Source organism: Impatiens glandulifera, chromosome 5 (assembly GCF_907164915.1).
Source record: "Impatiens glandulifera chromosome 5, dImpGla2.1, whole genome shotgun sequence".
Taxonomy (NCBI): domain Eukaryota; kingdom Viridiplantae; phylum Streptophyta; class Magnoliopsida; order Ericales; family Balsaminaceae; genus Impatiens; species Impatiens glandulifera.
In genome coordinates this window covers 12,606,965-12,629,270 of record NC_061866.1, presented here as the reverse complement: position 1 = coordinate 12,629,270, position 22,306 = coordinate 12,606,965, and the positions used below count along the sequence as shown (strand labels likewise).

Genomic DNA, 22,306 nt, shown 5'->3' with positions numbered 1-22,306 from the left:
ACAATCTTATTCTCAAGATTTGTTTCTCTCTCTAAGTATTCTTGTGTTTGAGTTCTTCTTGCATTGTGAAAAAGGGCTTACTAGCTAGAATCTGAGTCGATCTAGCCTAGTACCACACGGATCTAATTTTAGCCTGTGACAAGTTGTATCAGAGCAAGGTTGTGCTTCCGCACTCAAGATGCAAGAGATGGATTCAAGTACCAACGTCACGAAAGTTTTGATCGTCAAACAAGTGGACAAAGTGCCTAGGAGGGGCAAGTCCGTCGAGAGAAGTGCTGCCATGGAAGCTCGGGTGACCCGGCTTGAGGAAGGCATGAGCGAGCACCAAGAAGCTCTCGAGGTGTTTAGCACAGTGGCTGATAGGGTGAAGGCGCTTGATGAGGAAGGGGAAAAGCTGGAGAATGAAATCATGGGAATCCTCAACAACTCGAAACGTAGCATTCGTGACGAAGTGCTTGAGATGGTTCAAGTGAATATTAATGATATCCGGAATGAGGTACTTGGAGCAGTCCGTGGAGAAGTCCAAGACACGATCAATGCCTTCCGAAGGGAAATGATGGGAAGGATTGAAGGCGTGGAGGGGCGGATTGGGTGGAATGGAGGAGGAGAACTTCGAGGTGCGGCACCTCATCGAATTGATGTTCCTAAACCAACTTCATTCAAAGGCTCAAGGAGCGCAATGGAAGTGGATGACTTCCTATGGAACATGGAGAGGTACTTTAAGGCATCCAACATACTTGAGGATCACATCAAGTTGCAAACGGCGCCATTTTTCTTGGTAAATATGGCATTGTTGTGGTGGAGGAGGCGTGAAGCCGACATTGAACGAGGTACGTTACGAATGGAAACATGGGTGGATTTCAAGACCGAATTCAAACGTTAGTTCTTCCCCGATAATGCCGATTTCGAAGCTCGAAAGCGTTTGAGCCAACTTACACACTCCCAATCCATAAAGGAGTATGTTAGAGAGTTCCAAGAGTTGATGCTAGAGTTACCTGGTCTCACCGAACAGGAGGCCCTGTTCACCTTTGTTAACGGCCTAAAGACGTGGGCGCAGTTAGAACTACAAAGGGCGAAAGTGCAAAACGTCTCGGAGGCAATTACGATTGCAGAAAGACTTATTGAGCTTAAAGCGTCTATTGATAGACAAAAGTTCAATAAGGATAACAAAGAGAGAGGTGGGGGAGACCGCCAACCCAAGAAGGGGAAACCAAACAACAATCCTGGAAGGCAAACCAACGAAACGGGTAAGCCTAAAACTTGTCATATTTGTGGTGCCACCAACCACATCAAGTTCATGTGTCCTTTCAAAGGGAAGAATGTGGCGGCAGTCCAAGGAGCCGAATCTTCCGATGACGAAGAAGGAGCTCAACTGGGATCTTTGAAGTTGTTTAATGCTGTTAAGGCTAGCGTTGTTGAGCCACTCAAAGGAACGAAGAGGGGTTCAATGTTTGTGGAGGCCGTGATCGAGGGAAAGCGCGTGAAAGCCCTTGTCGATACTAGTGCAACCCACAACCTCATGCGTGAAGGAGTGGCTAAGGCGCTTGGTCTCCACATCAACCAATCAAGGGGGACCATCAAGTCCGTGAAATCGAAAGCCAAGCCGGTGGCCGGTGAAGCTAAGGACATGAAAATCCAAATTGGAGACTGGAACGAAAAGGTTTCATTCTCGGTAATCCCCCTCGACGATTACGACGTAGTACTAGGACTACGATGGTTCGATCAGGTACGTGCATGCATAATTCCTTACTCTGATTCGTTGGTCATCTCGGATCATGAAAGGACGAGTGCAATACCGGTGAGAAGAGAACTAAACGGAATGAGAATGTTATCGGCCATACAATTCAGCCGAGGCCTCCAGCGAGGTGAAGAGGCCTTTTCCGCTTTCGCTGTCATAGAAGATGAGAACGATTCCAAGGTAGAAGTAGAAGTTCCCAAAGAAGTGCAAGAACTGTTGGAGGAGTTTAAAGACACGATGCCCAACGAACTCCCAAGGAAATTGCCGCCAAAACGGGACGTGGACCACAAAATCGAGTTGGTGACGGATGCTTTACCACCCTCTCGCACGCCCTATAGAATAGAACCTCCCAAGTTAAAGGAGTTGCAGAAGCAATTGAAAGGGTTGATCGATGCGGGAATGATCCAGCCATCTAAATCGCCCTACGGTGCCCCGGTGCTTTTCCAAAAGAAGCGTGATGGGTCATTAAGGATGTGTGTAGACTATCGTGTGCTGAACAAGCTGACAGTCCGGAATAAATATTCAATCCCGATCGTTGGTGAGCTATTCGATCAACTTGGAAGAGCCAAGTGGTTCTCGAAGATAAACTTGCGATCCGGGTATTGGAAAGTGAGGATTGCAAAAGGGGATGAGACAAAGACCACTATGGTTACGAGGTATGGGTCTTATGAATTCCTTGTCATGCCTTTTGGCCTTACGAATGCACCAGCCACATTTTACACACTTATGAACAAGGTCTTCCACCCTTACTTGGATAAGTTTGTGGTAGTTTACCTTGACGATATTGTCGTATACTCGTCCACGTTGCATGAGCATGTGGAACATTTGAGATTGGTTCTCCAAGCCTTGCGAGAGAATGAGTTATATGCCAAATGAGAGAAGTGCTCGTTTGCCCAAGATCAAGTGATGTTTCTGGGCCGTCGAGTGAAGTCAGGGTGCATTATGATGGATGAGGTCAAGGTCAAAGCCATTCGAGAATGGGAAGCGCCTAAAACCGTGCCTCAACTTCGTTCATTCCTTGGTTTGATGAATTACTACCGCAAGTTCATCACAGGGTACTCAAAAATAGTTGCTCCCTTGACCGACCTCTTGAAGAAAGATCGATCATGGAGGTGGGATGAAAAGTGTGTAGAAGCCTTCGAGGGACTCAAGGCCAAAGTCACCAAACAACCGGTGTTAGCACTGCCGGACCATACCAAGGAGTACGAGGTGCAGACCGATGCATCTAACTTTGCCATCGGAGGTGTGTTGATGCAAGATGGACACCCTATTGCATACGAAAGCCGGAAGTTAAACGACACAGAACGACGATACACCGTCCATGAAAAAGAGATGACGACGGTCGTGCATTGTCTACGTACATGGAGGCATTACTTGCTGGGGAGCAGGTTCATGGTCCGGACTGACAACGTAGCCACTAGCTACTTCCAAACACAGAAGAAGCTAACTCCTAAGCAGGCTAGGTGGCAAGAATTCCTAGCTGAGTTCGACTACACATTGGAATACAAGCCGGGAGTTACCAATCGTGTAGCCGACGCATTAAGCCGCAAGGCAGAGCTGGCCGCCATTAGTCAACCGGAGACCGACCTAAGGGAACGCATTCGGGAGGGCCTAGAGAAGGATCCCATTGTACTAAGTCTGATGGAGTTTTCTAAAAATGGCAAGACTCGAAGATTTTGGGTCGACGACAGGTTACTCATGACAAAAAGAAATCGAGTGTTCGTACCCAAGTGGGGAAGTTTACGACGAGATGTCTTGAAGGAAAGTCATGATTCAAAATGGGCAGGCCACCCAGGAATGCATCGCACCATGGCGCTGATGGAGGATTCGTATTATTGGCCTAGGATGCATGAGGATGTGGAAGCTTATGTGCGGACATGTCTTGTTTTCCAACAAGACAAGATCGAGCAACAACAACCAGGCGGTTTGCTCCAACCATTACCCGTGCCAGAACATCCATTCGAAAGCATCTCAATGGATTACATCACAGCCCTACCAAAGTCTGAGGGGTACGGGTCGATCATAGTGGTGGTTGATCGCTTCTCAAAGTATAGCACTTTTATAGCGACACCATCCGACGTTACGGCTGTCGATACAGCCAAGTTGTTTTTAAAGAACATCGTGAAGCATTGGGGAGTCCAAAAGACGATTGTGAACGACAGGGATCCTCGCTTCACCGGGAAGTTTTGGTCCGAATTGTTCAAATTGATGGGGACCAATTTAGCATTCTCAACCAGCTTCCATCCACAAACCGATGGACAAACAGAAAGGGTCAATGCCTTGCTAGAGTTATATCTGAGACACTATGTGAGCGCTAAACAAAGAGACTGGAGCAGACTTTTGGACACGGCGCAATTCTCATATAACTTATAAAAGAGCGAATCGACTGGACGGAGTCCGTTCGAACTAGCAACATGGAGGCAACCGGCGACTCCGCAAAGTTTGGCTACCGGTTACACTGGACAAAGTCCGTCCGCCTACACTTTCGCCAAATCTTTAGAAGAGGAGGCAGATCTTGCTCGAGCGTCCTTAGACAAATCCAACAAGAAGATGAAGAAATGGGCAGATCTAAAGAGGCGTGCAGTCGAGTTCAAGGAAGGAGACAGACTATTGGTGAAATTACTCCCACAACAATTTAAATCTCTACGATCTGTGTACAAGGGGCTTGTACGTAGATACGAGGGACCGTTTAAAATTGAGCGGCGTGTGGGGAAGGTCGCATATCAGTTGGAGTTGCCACCCAAACTAAAGATTCATCCAGTATTCCACGTAAGTAAACTTAAATAGTTTCACGAATATGTGGAGGATGTTAAAAGGGGACAATCTAGTCGGGCAGCAACCGCTGTCACGACCTCCTTCGACAAAGGCATAAAAGAAATTATATCTCATAAGGAGATTAGAAGAAGAGGCGTTTCTCCTTTTACCGAGTACTTCGTACGATGGGAAGGTCTACCCGATGCCGATAATAGCTGGGAAAGCGGGGATCACTTGTGGCAATTCAGGCAGAAGATTGAAGAGTACCGATCCAAGGTCGAGCCGAGGTCGGCCACGACTTAGGTGGGGGAGTATGTCACGGCCCATTAGTCTCACGACCCGATCCAGGGGATATCGAGGCTCATTAAAGTCTTGGCCTCATAGTGCGCTAATGTTCTTAGCCCAAGGGGAAGCCCAATCGCTAAGAAGGCCCAATGAATTTTCTAATTAAGGAAGAGATTAGAAGATATTCTAAATAAGGAAGAGATTACATGATATATTCTAATTCAAGTAGTGATATTCTAATTAAGGAAGAGATATCCTAAATTAGTGTAATTAAATTATAATTGGTAGATAATTCCTAATTTAATACGTTGTAAGTACTATAAATACCTTAGAGGTATTACACTGTAATTACCAAGTAATCATTTTAATACAATCTTATTCTCAAGCTTTGTTTCTCTCTCTAAGTATTCTTGTGTTTGAGTTCTTCTTGCATTGTGAAAAAGGGCTTACTAGCTAGAATCTGAGTCGATCTAGCCTAGTGCCACACAGATCTAATTTTAGCCCGTGACAATATGGTGTATTTCTCGCATTTTGTGTATTTCTCGCAAATGGTGTATTTCGAGCATATGGTGTGTTTCTCGCAATTGGTGTATTTCTCGTCAATGGTGTATTTCGAGCATATGGCGTGTTTCTCGCAATTGGTGTATTTCTCTCAAATAGTGTATTTCGAGCATATGGTCTATTACAATATGCGTGAGTTATTACTCATGCATATTACAATATGCGTGAGTCATGACTCATGCATATGTAATATGCATGAGTCATAAAATGCGTGAATTGTAATATGGTTTCTCTCTGTTTACTTGAAGATGGTAATTCAACGTGTATCAATAATACAACGAAATGATAGCTGAAACAACTATACTGTTTACCAACATAACAAAAGTAATAAAATAGACAACCCACACATTAAAAAATTGAAGTAAACTTAGAACAATTGCTGAGATGATGATTGATCAAAACCAGCAATCTGTAATCAAAAACCATAGACAATATTCATAAGACAAAACCAACAATAATTGATACAATATTCGTAAGACAAAATCAACAATAATTGATACAATATTCATAAGACAAAATCAACAATAATTGATACAATATTCATAAGATAAAATCAACATTTGTTCAAGCAAGAAATGATGGTTGCTGAGATGATGGCGGCTGAGATGACGGCTGAGATGATGACTGTTGAGATGATGATTGCTGAGATGATGGCGGTTGAGATGTTGCTCTTGCAGCTTTTGTAGTAGAGGGTGTAGACATCACTGATTTGCATGTTGCCCTGTTATAACCTTGACCACCACATGAGCTACATCTTCTCGGTACCTTACGAGTCTCACATTGGGATGACCTACACTTTGTTTGTGCCCGCCCTTTCTTAACCTTAACAGGTGGTTTAAGGCACACTCGTTGTTTGATATTTTCTAGAATATCCCAAGAGTCTTGATGACAAACTGGATAGCATGTCTTCGCATATGCATTGATTCGCAATTCAGTTGAGTAATACCTGAAAAAGATAACAATTGAAAATGTGAGCAATTGGTTAGTTAGTTAGTTAGTTAGTTAGTTAGATTCAAGAGCAAATCATTACCTTGAACAGAACTCATAGGCATCCAATTTATGAGTACGGGTAGTAATCAGGGTATGAGTGCAAGGAAGACCAGATACATCAAATACCCTACAACTACAACTCAATCATTTTTCAAGTCAACTTTAAAATCAGATTCACCGTCATGCACATAAAACTCGAATCGGTTAAGTGGATGGACGTTATATAATCTGGCATTCTCAGCTTGATCACATAAGAACTTTTCATATTAATGAGATAAATGTTCCTTGTGATTGGACGTTTTTTCTTTTCTATTCTTAAACCATTCTTGTATTGTAAATCTTAAATAATCAGCTAAGGTTTTTATGGGATACTTTCTAGCTTCCCTACTTTGACTATTAAAGCTCTCTAAGTAATTGTTTGTCATTTGATTGTATCGTTTACCAGGGAAAAAGACACGACTCCATCTCTCCAACCCAATATCTGCCAAATACATGGCAATACGAGGGTCCTTAGCATTGATCTTGTCAAAATGCTGATTAAACTGCAAGATTATGTATACATGAGAAGCCAATTGAGCTGCAATTGAAAATAGTTCAACAATTATACGCGTATTGTAATGTTATGTTATTGGTTCACATAAAATAAACGTACCCATTTGAGAACCCATTTGAGAACGAAGAGTCGTGGGTCTTCAGCTGCTGAACTTGAACGAATGAAAGGAACTGAGAATATACAATAACCGTAAGTTACCAAACATTGGAAAAGTTAAGCAACATCAGAATATACCAAGTTCGTGAATATACAACATTGGATAAGCTAAGAAATATCATAATATACAATGTTCGTGAATATACAATGATCAGACACATATACCCTATACCATCAATATAAACAAATAAACCCTATACTCTACAAATATCTTAAAACTAAGATCTAGATCTCTCTTTGATTTATTTCAATAACTCTAATAAAAAACATAATTTCACTCTTTTCGCTTTCATCATATCATTAAATTCATTAATTAAAATACTAAAATATTTTTTATTTTACATTTTTTTTATTATTTATCATTATATATTAATAACTTTTAAATATTTTTACCCTAAAATATTCTCATATACTCAAATTCCCCCTACCTAAATATAACCAATATAATAAAGTTTAAGATTTAGGATAAAACTATATGTTATAAATGTGATTGAGTTTTATTAGAAAATATTTTATTATTTTGTTCAGAAAACATAAAATAAAAGTACCCTAGATCTCACTCACTCTGTGATTTCGATCCTGTACCATGTTTATGGCCTTGTTCCTTTAACAGAAGAATCAAGGTACGATTTTTATCGGAAATTGATGTTCATTTCTTGTCTGATGCCTATCAATTGATAGAACATTAGCTATTCACCCTTAATGCTTTCTGTAATACATATTTCTGTTCAATTTTATGAAGTTCTCATCCCTAATTATATAGTCAATTAGATCTTGAAGGTTTATTGAAATCCTAACCCTAAATTATTGTCTTTCGGTGTTGCTGAAATACAGCTTATCCTGTTCTTCTTTTTCTTTTGACATATGTTAAGAAACAAACACTTTATGCATACTCTAATTGAAGTGATTGGTTAGGAGTAATGGAGGAGCCCCATTCCATGAACAGTCCTAGAAGAGTCCTTAGTTTTTCAAGAAAAGGGAAAGATGCATTGTTTGTCCCTAATCCTGATAACAACAGGACTTCTAGAATTGCAGTTTCAGGGCAACATGGACCAAAACCTTCTGAAGTTTATGGATTTGTTGGAGCTATTTCAACTGTTGTGGCTACTGGTATAATTCATAATCTATCTTTTCACAAATGAAATTCTATATCACTTTTGGTTGATGTTTTGAGTATTTAATGTTATTACAGTTATTTTCTTGATATGGGCTTATCTTCCTGAGCATTGGCTACACTCTGTTGGAATATTTTACTACCCTAGCAGGTAACATCATTCGTTATACTTCAGAATGCCCTAATTTCTATTTCGATCATTACAATGATAAGTATCTGTTTCTATGTTGTATCGAGCGCGGTTTGCATTGTGTAAATTATTAACCCCTAGACTGCATGGTTTAATGGAGTTATTTGTGAACAATCACCTGGTCATTTTTCAATTTATTTTACAGATATTGGGCTTTAGTTGTTCCAACCTATACAATGGTAACTATAGCATTAGCTATTCTGTTCTATATCGGTCTCAATTTCATGGCAACACCTTCTCCAACTTCATTAACTACAATTTTCGGTGAGCTTTAACCAGCATTCTTACATTCATATGTTTTTGAATAAAAAATTCCTTTATATGTCAATCTATTTCATAATTGAGTTGAGGATCGTTTTGATTTTACTTGTGCAGATGATTATAGTAGAGATGCTTTGAACTCGTCTGACCTATCCATGGAAGACGATGAGCGGCCAATTGAGCCTATATCTGATCTCGGGATAGACTTGATAAATGATCTCATGTTTAAAGATTGGAAAAGTTAAATCTTTTACGATAATGATTGGAATCCTGCATGTTGTTGAATTGATTTCTAATAACATGGAAAAGATAGAATTGAAGGTCAATTTGTCATATGCAAGGACACATTCTCCATGAAATTAGGCAAGGACTGTAGGGCAACTGGACATCAACTATATAAATAATTTGATATATAATATTCCAATTACATAGTTTAGAATATCTCTTATTTAAGTAAACACATTGAGAACATCTCTTATTGAAGTAAGCATATTTAGAACATCTCTTATTGAAGTAAGCACAATTTTGCATCACCAATAGTTACTTTTTATACATAAAAGAAACCATTTTTATCAACAATCCATATGAGTTCAACTGGTTTCGAATCTTTGCTGCACCAATTGTCTATTTATTTATTATACACAGCATAAGTTTTGGAAGAGTTTTTCGAGTAGTCTAGATTAATCGTGAGAGATGGATTTTTGATTAGTTTTTCGGACGACACTTGATGTAGTGTCAAAAGTTTAGTTGGTGTTGTATTCTAAGTTTGTTTTCATTGCTCTTGGTGTCGTATTCTAAGTTTGTTTTCATTGCTCTGCGTAGAAGCGTCATGTTTGATTATAATTATTTCACTAGTGAAATTAGATAGAGAAATAAATTAAATCTCAAGGGGAGAAGTTTTCTCAATACAAAATTTTGTTTATTGTATGATAAGTGATTAGTATCACTTTGTCATTAAAATAAGTGTTATGAAATTGAGACATTATAATTAGTCTAGTTCGGAATAAACTCTAAATAAGAAAATTAAAATTGAATGTCTTTTCAAAATTTTAAAAATACCTAATTCAAAGTTAGATACACTAGATATAAAATTATATAGATTTGACCAAAAACACAAATACAAACAAACAACTGCAGAATCTGGTAATATACAAATATGTTCTAAATAAGAGCCTTACAAATGAATTGGCCAAAACTTCATATTTTTTACCAAAAGAATCAAGTACTTTTAATAAACAGACAATAAAAACTGTATAAACGGGTTTCATTCATGACAAGTAAGGAAATTGAAGAAAAAGAAATTATAAAGTTTCATTCGAACACTGAAACATCGCCATTCCAGCTACATGAAGCAATCACATTAGGTATGACAGGATGAAAACTAACATCAATGCATGCCTGTTCACAGACCTTGATCTTTTTCACAAGCCTGGACGATTTCGAATTGTAAAGGTATAAGCACCCATCTGAGCTGCCTGAAGCAAGAATATCTCCTTTCATGTTGAAGCTACACTTAATGGGGAAACCCGAAACCCCATGGCCTTCATATCTCTTGTACTTGTCAAGCTTAAAGGGAGGTCTCGATGAGAATATTGCTATATAGTTCCCGTTAGACTGTGCAACAAAATAGGACTCTAATGGGTGTCGCCTAATACAGGGACAGGTATATGCTTCTGCATAAACCTGGAAAAGACCATGAAGAAACGAGCCATTTAGAAAATAAAATAAAATTTATAGCCATTATATAAATGTTGTCTCAAACAAAGAAGCAGAAGTAACCGATTAGCTAATTCATGCTAAGTTTCTCAAAAAGATCGATAATAGTCCTGAAAGAGAAAACAGGGGGAACCAATAGAATCTCAGCTACAAAGGTGAGGATCGAGCTCTTAGGGTTTCGGATTCAGCCATTTAGAATCATGCAAAAAGTATATAGCCTATCTTTGTTTTAAAGAGAATGAAAGAGTAACCTACAAAAAACAAAAGAAGAAAATAAGACAATTTTGATTCTTTTTACTTTTTTTTACAAACACATATTGGAACCGTGGTGAGTTTTGAGCTCTTAAGGATTCAGATTCAGCCATTTAGAATCATGCGAATAGAATGACGAGAGTAACCTACCAAAAAAAGAAAATAGGACAAATTTTTTTTCACAAAGGCATTACCTTTCTCATCAATCTACTGTTTCAAGATCAATATAACTATTGTTTTAGGAATTCAGGGAAGATCATGTTTCAGGCATAAAAAAACAGATAAGCGACCACTGGTTTTGACAAAAAAAAAAACAAATAGAAACAAAAATGTAAAACAAAACAGCTGCAGAATCTGGTAAGAAGTTTTTCATATTTTTTCCTTTTTTTTACAAAGACATGTTAGAACTCGGTAAAATCATAACTAGAGCAGTGAGTTTCGAGCTATCTAGAATAATGCAAAGAGTATCTTTTTTTAAAGAGAACGATGAGAGTAACCTACCAAAGAAAGAAGAAAATAGGATAACCGACAACATTTATTTTATTTTTTTCCTTCACAAAGACATGTTGGAACCCTAGAATCACCAGTGAGTTTTGAGCGATTAAGGTTTCGATTCGGCCATTTAGAATTTTGCAAAGAGTATATAGTATATCTTTGTTTTAAAGAGAACGACGAGAGTAACCTACCAAAAAAAACTATAAGCAATAGGCTTACCCCCTCACCTTCAAATAAATATTTCATGAGTAGTTACGAAGTGTCCCCAAACAAGTGGGGTAGTGAAAAGGATGCCCTGGCCATTTAGATACACTACTTATTTATGTTTATTTATTTGGATAAAGATTCCAGATACAACTACGTTTAGAAATTAAAATAGTCAGATTAAAATGTTGATTGAGGGAAAAAAAACTTAATCAAAGATTGATTCAGAAGTTTATTGGTTGTTTCTTATCTGAATCTGGATTTGAATCCAGATACAGAAATATAAATTATAAGTGTTTTCAAATGGGCCAGTTCTATCTCAATTGTTTACCAACATAGATTGCTATGTATTTGATACAACAGATTCCCAACAGTTAACGTCTTCAAGTACTAGCCAGCACTTCGATTATTAACAAGCAAATAACATTGACCATAAAATTTATTTTGGAAGTGACAACTAAAAAGGATTGGTGAGCAAATGTAAAGGTGTTAGTTTTTTTTAGATCAGTTTTTTTTCAGAAAGAGTATCCCACCGCCATAAGCTCCCATTTGATCAAAATATTTTCAGTAAAAATCTAGCATGAGCCTCTAGTTCAAGACTCTTAGCTACTTAAAGTGGGTGATTACTTTAGAATATGCTAACAACACGGACAACTCATGGAAACACATAGATCACTTCACCTGATTAGACAAGGGAATTTCACGAGATATGTCCCAAACAATGATAGAATTCTCGCTGATTCTGCTTCTGGATATGTCTGTTGAAGAGATGAATTGCTTGGTATCAGTGTTAAATTCAAGATCAAGGATAGGTCCAAGACCACGTTTGTATTGATGAACCATTTCTCCCAATCTAATGTCCCACAAACTAATGAAGCCCTTGGAACCACCTGAGAGGAAGAGGTTGGAGTTATCAGGATGATACTTTATAACATCAACAACTTGATCCTCCTTAAAAATCTGTGTCTCCAATCCTTTGTCAACGTCAGTTAATCTTGTTGAGCAGTCATATCCACAAGAAAGGATAGATAACCCATTTTTTGACCATTTCACATCTTTAACTGCCGCATTGTGACTGCTGAAGACACGAGCTTTCTTGTTGTTTTTACTCCAGACATTCCATATGGAGATTGTATGATCCATTCCAGCAGATGCAAGGAGATGAGCTGGGGACTATCTTTCATGAGAAACAGAAATAAGGACTTGGTATATAAAGAACATACATATTATTAATGAAGAAGCAATTGGATTAAAATGGTATTCTAGGTTCCATCTTGCACAAATCCTGGCCTGTTTTGGTATGACATTTTATCAACTTGCTAAATGTACAATAAATTATACATTTGGCATGAGCACTTGATCTAGAAAAAAATTTGGATCACAGACTCACATTTTAGGAAAAAACTAAAATAGGAACTTGATATGGTGCAATGACTTTGTTTCTTATCTTCCAACCCAATAATCAATATATATATATATATATATATATATATATATATATATATATATATATATATATTGATATATAGTAAGGGTAGAATGGAAAAATCAAAATATAAAAAAGTGGATCAAAAAGTAGCCAAAAGTTTTTATACCAAATGAACATTTTATCTAATTCAATCACACTTTTCATACCAAATATATAAAAATTACTTTCACTTTTTACATTGGAGATTTTTCAATATGACTGAAGAAAAATGTGATAAAATATCAGTTTCTAAAAAGGATCAAAATTAGAGTACTCACCATGGGTTTCAGACCACTCAACTGCATTCACGCACTTGGAGTGGCCATTCAGAACCACTGAAAGCCTTTCAGGCATCTCTCCTAGCCGCATATGAGCCTTTCCCTGATTCCTCACCATGTTTAAAATATCATGCGGAAGATCTGAATCAGAAATACTTCCTACAATATACGAATAACTGTTGGAATCAGGTATTGACAAAGGAAAAACAAACTTCATACATTCAAAGTTATGGCATTTAAGGCCTTATACACAACAAGGGGAAATAATTGAAATAAACTGCATCTAACTTTTAGCGCTAACCCCACTAACATAAAGAACACCCTATTGTGCTAATAAACAGAAACATAAAAGCAAACAGTAACACCTAATTACTATCTATTAATAAGCAAACTAATCAACCCAAATACTTAAACTGTAAATGCACCATACAAATCCCTCCCTTAAACTAATATGCATCTGCCATTAGTTTAACATCAACAACACCCATAGACCTTTTGAAATCTCAATCAAGTTCTCATCATTCCATGTAATAAGCAAATCATCCTCATCATGAAGACACGTTTCAAGCCTGGTTGTGTAAAATAAGAATCAAATCAATCAATATGAGTATATTAAGCCCTTGGTGCCTGCTTTAATCCATATAGTGCCATTTGCAACATATACACCTTATGTTCTTCACCTTTCCTCTCAAATCAAAAGGGAAGTAAGAGCAATTGCCTATTTTACCCTCTTGGTTGGTCAACAAATACTTCTTGAATCAACTCATCATGAAGAAAAGCACTTTTGACATTCATCAGATAAATTATCAATCTTGTTGAGCTGAAATTGCAATGACCAGTCTTATAGCATCCCATCTAGCAACAGGAGAAAACCCTTCACTCAAATCAATTCATTTTTATTGTTCATACCCTTTAACCACCATCAGGTTCAAAGGAAAAACACACTTCATACATTCAATGTTCTAGTCCTTGAACCCTTACACCCAGCAAAGGGAAATAACTGTAATATAACCCCACTAACATAAACTAACCTAAGTTGTGCTAATAAACAGAAACATAACTAACTATTGATAGCAAACTAATAAACCCAAATACTTAAACCTGTAAATACACCATACAATAGCGTGGCGAGATGAGATTACTGTTCTAACAGATCATGCTTGTTCTTTAATAAGATCTCAACAAATCAATTTACACTTAATTTGAAAGAGAGAAAAACAAACCAGGCGATATGGAAACTGTGGTATGTGAAGTTGATTCAGGAGATGTTGTAACAGCCTCCAGAGCTGCCCTCTCTCTCTTGGAGATATATCTGCCGGTGATAAGAGTTTCGGCCGGAGGATACTTGGTGGGGATTGGAAGAATCGGCGGTAGGAAGGGTTTAGCAGGGAATTGAGGGTAAAATTGAGGATAAAAATCGAGTCTTGAACGCTTCGGCGATGAGGGTTGTGATGGCCTTCCATGTTCTTCTCCGTCGTCGTCGTCGTCGTCTGAAGCGGGTGAATACGCGGTGCGGAGAAGATCCATTTTACTTTGGCGAACCCGGTTTTAATTCTTTTCTTCCTCTATTACATAAAGATAGATAAATAGATATTATAAATAATAATATTATTTTAGTTATTTGTAAATTGTATTACCTAATATTACATAAATCATATTTTATTTATTATCTCTTATTAATTATAAGTAATTAAAAATATTTTGTTTTGTTATGATATTTTAATTTACAAAATATATGATCATTAAACCACTAAGCAACTACTTTAGATGTGAAATTTTTTTAATTTGATTTTAATATACTATCATATCATAGGTTAACTTAATAATTTTATTTTAAAATAAGATATAATAAAATATTATAAAATTATAATTTTATTTTAAATGTTTTAATAAGATTAACCATTTTAATTTTATATATAATTTGATTTAAAAGTTTTAATAAAATTAAAAATGCAAACATTTATAATTCTAAATAGAAAGTGGTTCCCAAATTGAGATTAATTGTCCAATTTTCTATTTCAATAATAATAATAAAAAAAAAAACATATCTCAATGTGCTTTAGTGTAAACTTGATTACAATAATTTTTAAATTAATCTTTTTTTTAAAACTAACATTTTCTTACAAAAACAAAAACTTCACTCAAATTATTATAAATGAAAAGACTGGATTTACAGTAAAATACTATTACATATTTTTTAACATGAAATATATAATATATAAAAATTTCTCAATTTTTTTTTTGAAAGATAGATGATTATTTAGAAGTTAGTAGTCTCTCAAATTTAAGAAAATTTAAGAATAGTTTGATGAATGAGTTATTGGAATAAAACCTAATTTTTATCTCAGAATCTAACTCACATGATTAATTTAATAAATTTATTTATCTTTTAAAATACCAAAATTATCTCTTACTTTTTTTAATATAAATTATTTATTAAATAAAAATCTAAAGAGATAAATTTAATTAAAAATAAATAAAAACCATTTTTTTACTTTTAATCAAAAAAAAAAAAAGATTTTTTTAAAAAAAAAACCACTTCCTCAACCAAACCAAGCTCAAAATCTCCATTGTACCCAACAAAAACAAAGAACACGTACAAGTCATTAAAAAACCAAATCATCACAAACTGAATTTTTATAGTACTAGGAAGAAAAGGACATAAATATTTATAGATATATGACCAAAATTGAACCTTCGTGGATAGTGAATAATAATAATCACGACAGTTCCCGATGGGATTCACAATTGCTCTTTTTCTCTCTCACACATATGCACACATTCAAGTATATATAACTAAATATAATTATTTGTTTAATTCACAAAATTCAATATTAACACATAAAATTGCACTAACCCATGAAAAAATAAAAGACTAATATTAGTCAAAAACAAAAAATATTAAGCAAATTAATGTTTTGCTAGATGTGCCAAGGAAGAAAAGGAAGGGTTAAATATGCTATATATGTTCCAATGAGACATGACCATCCACGTTTAACAACAATGAGATTTTGGTTTTTGATTTATAAATAAATAATCTTGAATAAGAGAGAATGCAAAGAATGTAATAAGAAATATAGAAAAAAAGATAATTATTATTAGAAAACTATCATCTCCATTCTTGAGAGAATTCACGACCACAAATCAACTCTCCAACAAGAGAACATTTTTGTTGAGATTGTGAGGAGGTTGGAGAAAATGAAAACACAAATTATTAAAATCAAAACTAAAAAAGAGACATAAATTGTATATATAGCAAGTAAACCATGATCAATGAGAACAAAATGTTATAGCATGTTGTTGATGCACTCGGCAAGAAAATAGCTTGCAAAGTTTATATTGGTCCTTTCAAAGAATTTTGATGGTATTCTTTTTAAAGATGGTTGGGTGTGAATGCGATTGGAGTTTCGTTCAGTCCTCTTGTTTATCGATTCCGTTGCACCACTATCTCACACAAAGGAGACAACCCTCTCTCTAGCATCCAAACACCACAAAGGAATTTGACATCTGCCCCCCACCAAAAGAGTAGTATCTATTTATAGTATTAGGTCAAGTCCAGTAAGTGAGTTACTAGAGATTGGACCACAATGTTGGGCCAACCAATACACAACAATCTCCACATTTGACCCAAAATAGTGCAAAACACAATCACAGAATCACAAGACACATCATCACCAATTTATTACTACCGAGACAACAAAGAGAATACTCAAGGTAAAATCGTGTCACAAAGACCAGGGACAAGAGAACAAGACATGCAAAAATCACAAAGATCAAACGCAAGAGCACAAGAATGCGAAAATCACAAAGATCAAACGCAAGAGCACAAGAATGCGAAAATCACAAAGATCAAATGCAAGAGCACAAAGCATGGGAAAATCACAAAGATCTAACGCAAGAGCACAAAGAATGCGAAAATCACAAATATCAAATGCAAGAGCACAAAGCATGCGAAAATCACAAAGATCAAACGCAAGAGCACAAAGCATAGGAGAATCACAAAGATTGAAGGCAAAATCACAAAGCATGCCATGTCCACAAAGGACGAACCTCAAAGAGTTTTCCCTAAGTCAAAGTTTAAAATCCGTTGACATGAAATAAATTTTTCAGCAGGTAAACACTTAGTACCCATATCAGTAGGATTAAATTCTGAAGGAATTTTATCTAACTTAACAATGCTCTTTTCAACAATATCCCAAATGTAATGAAACCTAACATCAATGTGTTTAGTTCTATCATGAGAAATAGGATTTTTACACAGTTGAATAGCAGATTGACTATCTAAAATACAACGACATTTTTGTCAAGAAAACTAATTTCAGACAAAATAGCCCTAAGCCAAATTGCTTCCTTAAAAGCTTCAGTGGCAGCTACATACTCAGATTCTGTAGTAGATAAAACAACAATGGGTTGAAGTTGAGACTTTCAACTTATGCAAGAGCCACACAAAGTAAACACATATGAAGTAGTAGACTTTCTATTATCACTATCATTAGCATAATTAGAATCCACATAACCAACCAACTTAGTACCTACAGAACACTTAGAGAAAATCAAGCCAACATCCACAGTGATTTTTAGATATCTCAAAAGTCATTTCAAAGCATTCCAATGAGGCATACCAGGGTTAGACATAAATCTACTCAAGCAACTAACTGTATATGCAATATTAGGCATAGTACTAATCATGAGATACATAATAGATCATATAGCATTGGAATAAGGCACATTCTTCATTTCAGTTATTTCAATTTCAGTCTTAGAAGACTGATCCTTACTTAACACAAAGTGGGAAGCAAGAGACACATTCACAAATTTAGCATCAGACATAGAAAATTTACTCAAAATTTTAGCAACATATGTACTTTGATTCAACACAAAAGAAAATTTTGTTCTATCTTTAATGATATTCATGCCCAAAATCTTCTTAGCAACACTTAAATCTTTCATGTCAAAATTTTCACAAAGCGATTTTTGCACATGCATACAAACTTCAGACATGGGCTAACAATTAACATGTCATCCACATACAATAATATAAATACATGCACAAAGTCTATATTCTTGAAGTAAAGGAATGATCAGAAGAAATTCTTTTAAATATCAAAGATTGCATGCACTTATCGAACTTGATATTCTATTGCCTAGGAGATTGTTTTAAATCATACAAGACTTTTTTAACAAACAAACATGATTAGGCAAAGTGATGCATATAAATATTCTTATCAAGTTCACCATGTAAGAAAGCAGTAGTAACATCTATTTTCTTCAATTCTCAATCAAAGTGAGCAACTAAAGCAAGCATAATTCTAACAGTAGTGAATTTGACAACATGAGCACAAATTTCAGCATAATCTATTCCCTCATTTTGAGTAAATCCCTTGTCTACTAACCTAGCCTTGAATCTAACTTTTTCATACTCTTGCTTCACCTTATATAACCACTTGCAATCCACTAAGGAGCAATTATGAGGTTTAGTAACAAGTTTCTAAGTATCATTGATTCTCAAGGAATTCATCTCATTATTCATAGCAACAATCCATTTAGTAGAAAACTTATACCTCAAAACTTCTTTGTAAGAGTTAGGCTCATTACAGTCTAGAGATTCAAATATGTTAAAAACAAATTCAGACATATTACAAGTATTCAAATTATCATCCCTAAATTTAGCAGGTATTCTAACCGTTCTTCTACTTTTATCCCTAGCAAGTTGATAGTCAAGCAAATAATCAGACAAATCATGTGAATCAGACAACACATTTGAATCATTCAAATCATCAAGAAAATCATGTGAATCAGACAAAATATTTGAATCATGTAAATAATCAATATCATGCACATTATCATGCTCCACCTCATTGAGAACATTCACATCATGTTCAGTAGGTTGATCAAAAACTACAGGCACGTGCTCCACCTTATTAGGAACATCATTAACAGGAGTGGGGGACATAGACAAGCAAGGAAAATCATTCTCATTAAAGACAACATCTATACACAATCCTAAGCTCATGTTCACTCTTATCCCAAAGCCTATAACCTTTTATTCCATCAGGGTAGCCTAAGAACACACATTTCTTGGACCTATGCTCAAACTTGTCAACCTTCTAATGCATATAACCAACATAATCAAAAACTTTTAAGTTGCTCAAATCAAGAGGTTTACCTGAGAACACAGATTCAGGACATTTCCCTCCTAAGGGAACACTAGGGGACCTATTTATTAAATAAGCAGCAGTATGTAAAGCATCCCCCCAAAACTTTTTAGATAACCCAGATGACGCTAACATAACTCTCACCCTCTCTAGAAGTGTCCTATTCATCCTCTCAGCAACACCATTCTACTGTGGTGTGTACGGCACTGACCTATGTCTTTTAATACCCCATGTAACACATAAATAATTCATCTGTTTATTACATAATTCAAGACAATTATCTGTCCTCAGAGTTTTGATTCTCTTACCTGTTTGATTCTCAATCAAAATTTTCCACTCCTTAAATTTTTCAAAAATAAGACTTATATTTTAAAAGTAACACCCAAACATGTACATAACAAGAAATGAAGCAAATATGTCAATCATATAGGCTCCAAATTTCCAAAATTTACGAATGCTCGAGGTAGGTAGGATCCCAGCTCACCATAGGTTGTGCAACAAATGGACATTTAAAAGGTCATGTGATCTAGTGTGCATTCAAAGGTTGAGCAACCGTGGGAGCAAAGCCACAATGAAGACTTGTGTTCGGAAGCAATGATTAAATTTAGGACACCCTTAATTAACATAGTCTTCAAATCAACCTCACAAGATAAGATGCAAGTCATCCTCATGAAATCCAATATAAGATATTCTACCAATTTCTTTGTGGAAAACAATAGTTTCTATACCATTTGTATATATACATGTGATGTGGGTATGATAGTGGTAGAAGTGTCTTCCAAATCCTAATTACATTTGAGTCTTTCATGCTCAATTGAATGTGCACAATGAATCCTTCGAAGGTGGAGGTGTGGGATTTAGTTACAAGTAACGGTAACAAAAACGATGAGTTAGCGATCAAATTTAATAGATGATAACCTATAACAAAAATATTTTAAGTGAAAAAAACACTACCTTCAACCTTTAGATGGGTCCCCATAAAAAAAATGTTAAAAACTATTGAATAATTCTAAGCATTTACAATGTTATATATTAGAGAACTCTACAATTAAAGGCAAAGAGTAACCAATTAATTTTCTTAATTTTCATTTTATAACTTTTAAATTGATTGGAATTTCTTACATATTTTGCCTCTTTAGTTAGTTTATATAAATTCATACTCTTTGTAATTGTAATCATATACATAAAATAATTCTCAATATATAACATTTTTTACTCTATCTTAGCTGTTATAATATTATCTCGTCTAACTTTATCTTATCTCGTGTCTTGAATGCTAGCTACCTTATTAAACGAAAGAACTTTAGGTTATTGCAATACATTTCCTCTTCGAATGATGATTATACTAATGTTGACGTTGATTAATGTTTATATTAAGGGTTTATTTTGTTTGGATTATTTAAATAACATAATTTAATTCAACATCATTTTACTTCTTTTGTTCATCTATTAAATTACTCAATTCATTATTTAAAATAATAAAGTATCATCTATTTTTTATTTTATCAATATATATTAACCCTCTTTGATATTTTTTTTATCAAAAAAAATCTTCACTTTTTTCAAAATAATTACCATGAATACAATGTATGATCAAACCTCTTTGCTACATACAAGAATACAATGTATGATCAAACCCTAAGATGATTCATATTAATGTCTACATACAAGAATACAATGTAGAGTGAATATCTGAAAGAGGTTGAAACCATGGTGATTTTGATGATATACTATTTACAAGGAACACATTTAGGAAGGAGAATGAAATAGTGTAAGGGTAAATCAAAAGTGGTGGAGTTAAAAAAATAACTTAAGGGTATGTTCAAGATATTTTTACGGAGAAAAGTAAAATAATGTTAGATTAATTTAAATTATTTAAATAATCTTTAACCGATTAAGCTCCAATTATCTAGAGTTTACCAAGTTTGTACTTGTTAAGCTTTTGTGAAATGTTAACACTCTGAGTATTAATTTATATATTATTGAATTGTTTTGAGTTAAATGATCTATTTGTAAATATTTAAAGATGGAGTGGGTTTGTGTTTTAACTAACAATTCTTATTGAATTGTTCATATATATATATATATATATATATATATATTCATAATTAAAATATATTTCAAAAAAATATTTTATTTAAATAAATATACAAATAAAATATGTAAAAAAATTAATTTAAAATATATTTTTTTTGTCTAGCTCCAAATAACGATTCCAATTAGGGTCCATATTATCTGTTTGTTTGGATTTATTCTTTGGAGGAAAGTGTTAATAATGTATATATCCTCACATTTTCTCTCAAGTCTTTCTCATTTTCTTGTTTTTTTACAATGGTCCGAACCATGACAGGACATAGATTTTCTTTTCATTTTTTGTTTCTCATTTTTTTTTTGTTTTTCATTTTGATTTTTAGTGTACTATTGGGTAATATTGGCCTTGAACTTAATTTGGGTTTTGAATCAAAATATAATTTTAGTAGATTTAAATATTTTATTTTAGTATTAATTTAGATTAAATAATGTTTTTCTTTACAAATTAAAATCTCTTAATCATGAGTTAATTGCTTCTAATATTATCTTGGAGTTGTATTTATGTTTTATTCAAGTGAATAACTCATGAAAAACTTTGTCATATAGTTATATTTTGAATGTATTATTATTTAAATGTTTCAACTTATTGGAGAGTTTATTTGCTCATTTGTTCCCAATTATTTATAATGTATTTTGATTGTATATTCATAAATATGATTAAAAGTGATTAATTAAATAGTCCTAAGATAAGAGTATAGATAGGAAACTTCTTTTAATTTTCCATATGAAATGATGAAATAAAAGATACATAAAATCCAAACACGTGATTTGTTTCATCCAAATAATTAATCAGAATTGTTGGCCTTTGTGCAAACCAATTCCCCTGCGGCTTCCCTTCTAATATCCCTTTCTCTCTCTCTCTCTTTTGCCATCATATATCTATTAGAACAACATAAAACATCCATTGTTGATTCCCTGCAATTTCCTGGAAGCAGAGAAACACCATAGATTGTTAGAAGAAGTTAAATTAGTGAAACATCTCAAGAAGCTCCCTCCATTTCTTATCTCATTCTCTTCCTCTTCCTCTATATAAGTTATAATCTGT

General features: G+C 34.8%; 3 protein-coding genes across 4 annotated transcripts; 2 read left to right on the top strand and 1 right to left on the bottom strand.

The window, feature by feature from the left end:
• The first annotated feature begins 187 nt into the window (after positions 1-187).
• On the top strand, positions 188-2,614 carry LOC124939022. The gene is made up of 2 exons (XM_047479539.1): positions 188-830; positions 912-2,614. The coding sequence occupies exons 1-2, from the start codon at positions 188-190 to the stop codon at positions 2,612-2,614; spliced, it is 2,346 nt and encodes a 781-aa protein (XP_047335495.1).
• Positions 2,615-7,541: 4,927 nt separating this feature from the next.
• Positions 7,542-8,947, top strand: LOC124940106 (phosphatidylinositol N-acetylglucosaminyltransferase subunit P). Of its 2 annotated transcripts, none has more exons than XM_047480591.1 (5): positions 7,542-7,660; positions 7,942-8,147; positions 8,230-8,302; positions 8,487-8,605; positions 8,717-8,947. In XM_047480591.1, exons 2-5 carry the CDS (start codon positions 7,958-7,960, stop codon positions 8,845-8,847), a joined length of 513 nt encoding a protein of 170 aa, XP_047336547.1. In that variant the 5' UTR covers positions 7,542-7,660; positions 7,942-7,957; the 3' UTR covers positions 8,848-8,947. The 2 variants fall into 2 exon arrangements, with proteins under 2 accessions (XP_047336547.1, XP_047336546.1); XM_047480590.1 differs by having other exon boundaries at positions 7,564-7,660; positions 7,953-8,147.
• Positions 8,948-9,722: 775 nt separating this feature from the next.
• On the bottom strand, positions 9,723-14,569 carry LOC124938563 (WD repeat-containing protein 25-like). The gene is made up of 4 exons (XM_047479030.1): positions 14,239-14,569; positions 13,016-13,174; positions 11,951-12,435; positions 9,723-10,285 (listed from the first exon to the last, which is right to left on the bottom strand). The coding sequence occupies exons 1-4, from the start codon at positions 14,540-14,542 to the stop codon at positions 9,914-9,916; spliced, it is 1,320 nt and encodes a 439-aa protein (XP_047334986.1). The 5' UTR covers positions 14,543-14,569; the 3' UTR covers positions 9,723-9,913.
• Positions 14,570-22,306: the final 7,737 nt, after the last annotated feature.

What these genes read in the sequence shown, in the direction of transcription:
- LOC124938563 (XM_047479030.1), bottom strand. Translation starts at nt 14,542, where the DNA reads ATGGATCTTCTCCGCACCGCGTATTCACCCGCTTCAGACGACGACGAC. An exon ending in CACAGTTTCCATATCGCCTG is followed by an intron (nt 13,175 to 14,238) that starts GTTTGTTTTTCT and finishes CGTATATTGTAG; the next exon opens with GAAGTATTTCTGATTCAGAT. An exon ending in TGAGTGGTCTGAAACCCATG is followed by an intron (nt 12,436 to 13,015) that starts GTGAGTACTCTA and finishes GATAGTCCCCAG; the next exon opens with CTCATCTCCTTGCATCTGCT.
- LOC124939022 (XM_047479539.1), top strand. Translation starts at nt 188, where the DNA reads ATGGATTCAAGTACCAACGTCACGAAAGTTTTGATCGTCAAACAAGTG. An exon ending in TGAAGCCGACATTGAACGAG is followed by an intron (nt 831 to 911) that starts GTACGTTACGAA and finishes CCGATTTCGAAG; the next exon opens with CTCGAAAGCGTTTGAGCCAA.
- LOC124940106 (XM_047480591.1), top strand. Translation starts at nt 7,958, where the DNA reads ATGGAGGAGCCCCATTCCATGAACAGTCCTAGAAGAGTCCTTAGTTTT. An exon ending in TTCAACTGTTGTGGCTACTG is followed by an intron (nt 8,148 to 8,229) that starts GTATAATTCATA and finishes ATGTTATTACAG; the next exon opens with TTATTTTCTTGATATGGGCT. An exon ending in TTCATTAACTACAATTTTCG is followed by an intron (nt 8,606 to 8,716) that starts GTGAGCTTTAAC and finishes TTACTTGTGCAG; the next exon opens with ATGATTATAGTAGAGATGCT.